Here is a 1108-nt window from a genome sequence, read left to right as displayed (position 1 = left end):
TTGGGGGCAGCTCTGGGAGCCGCTGGCCGGTGCAGGCTCGTGCTGTCCCAGCAGGCAGTGACTGGGTGCGGGACTGCGGATGGGCCAGGAGAATTGAAATCCATTTCTTTCTTGCTTGCAGAAAATGGGCTACACCATCCAGGAAATTCCTATCTTCATCTTTATGGGAGTGGTCGGTAAGAGTGCTGCTCTTCCAATTTGGCTAGTCTGAATAATTTCCTCTCTGCTCTGTCTGGATCTAAAAAGCTTTGGGATCCAGTTTCTTGGGGAGAATGGGAAATCCATTAAAGTCTGGAGCAGAAGCTGTGGGGCTTACACAGGGGTGAGAGCTGGATGCTGGCCCAACCCTTGTAGCAAAGGCAAACCCCTTTAATGCACCTACCGCAGAGCGGTTGAGGAGGGTCAGTGCATCGCAGTCATGGGCAGCCCCTTGCTTTCAAACGAGCTGCCCTTATCCTCGCAGAGTTGGCCAGTCTCTCGCTGCCAAGTGCCCGCGCTGTGACGCTGGCCCCTGGCCACCCCGCTGCTGGTGCCGGACTCCCCTTGCTATGGGGGCTGGTCTGTCCCTGCGGGGACAGAGTCCACATGTCCTGCTGGTCACGCTGGGAGGGTTGCGATGTTTCCCTGAGTTTCACAGGTTCCTCGTGTCCTGGGCAGCTGTAGGAGAGCCTGGGACCCGTGTGCTGAGCTTTTCCTCTTTCGCATTCACAGGCGGGATCCTTGGGGCCCTGTTCAATGCCCTCAATTACTGGTTAACGATGTTCCGGATCAGGTAAGAGCTCATGGGTAACAAAGGACACTGATGGGGACTGGCTGGTGCCTTCTGCACTCCCTCGAAGCAGTGTTCCCAGCAGAGCAAGGCTGTAATCTCACGCTCCATGTGAGCAAGGGCAGACCCTGCAAGCTGGGAGGCAAAGACGCCCCATGCCTCTTGCTGCCTGTCATCGAGGCTGTGACCTGCAGCACCCCACCGTTGCTCTCACCCTGCTGAGTATTGCCCTTCAGTGACTTGAGGGCCCAAAGAGGTGCAAACATGGTGCAGACCTGACTGTTATGCGCTTCTGGGAGTAACAAGGGAACGGAGAGACCTGCTCAAGCCATCCAAGCC

General features: G+C 56.8%; 1 protein-coding gene across 1 annotated transcript in view; it reads left to right on the top strand.

Annotated features, from left to right (window-relative positions):
- CLCN7 (chloride channel, voltage-sensitive 7) overlaps positions 1–1108 on the top strand; it is a gene marked incomplete at both ends in the record, with an annotated part of 12381 nt that overhangs the window by 6485 nt on the left and 4788 nt on the right. Inside the window, 2 exons of the mRNA XM_010139015.1 lie at positions 122–176; positions 712–772. Of these exons, the coding sequence (XP_010137317.1) occupies positions 122–176; positions 712–772 (116 nt within the window). The remainder of the gene's footprint in view (positions 1–121; positions 177–711; positions 773–1108) is intronic.

Source organism: Buceros rhinoceros, unplaced genomic scaffold, assembly GCF_000710305.1.
Source record: "Buceros rhinoceros silvestris isolate BGI_N320 unplaced genomic scaffold, ASM71030v1 scaffold22516, whole genome shotgun sequence".
In the NCBI taxonomy this organism is placed as follows: domain Eukaryota; kingdom Metazoa; phylum Chordata; class Aves; order Bucerotiformes; family Bucerotidae; genus Buceros; species Buceros rhinoceros.
Note: the sequence above shows the minus strand (reverse complement) of the source record. Positions and strands in the feature narration are given on the sequence as shown.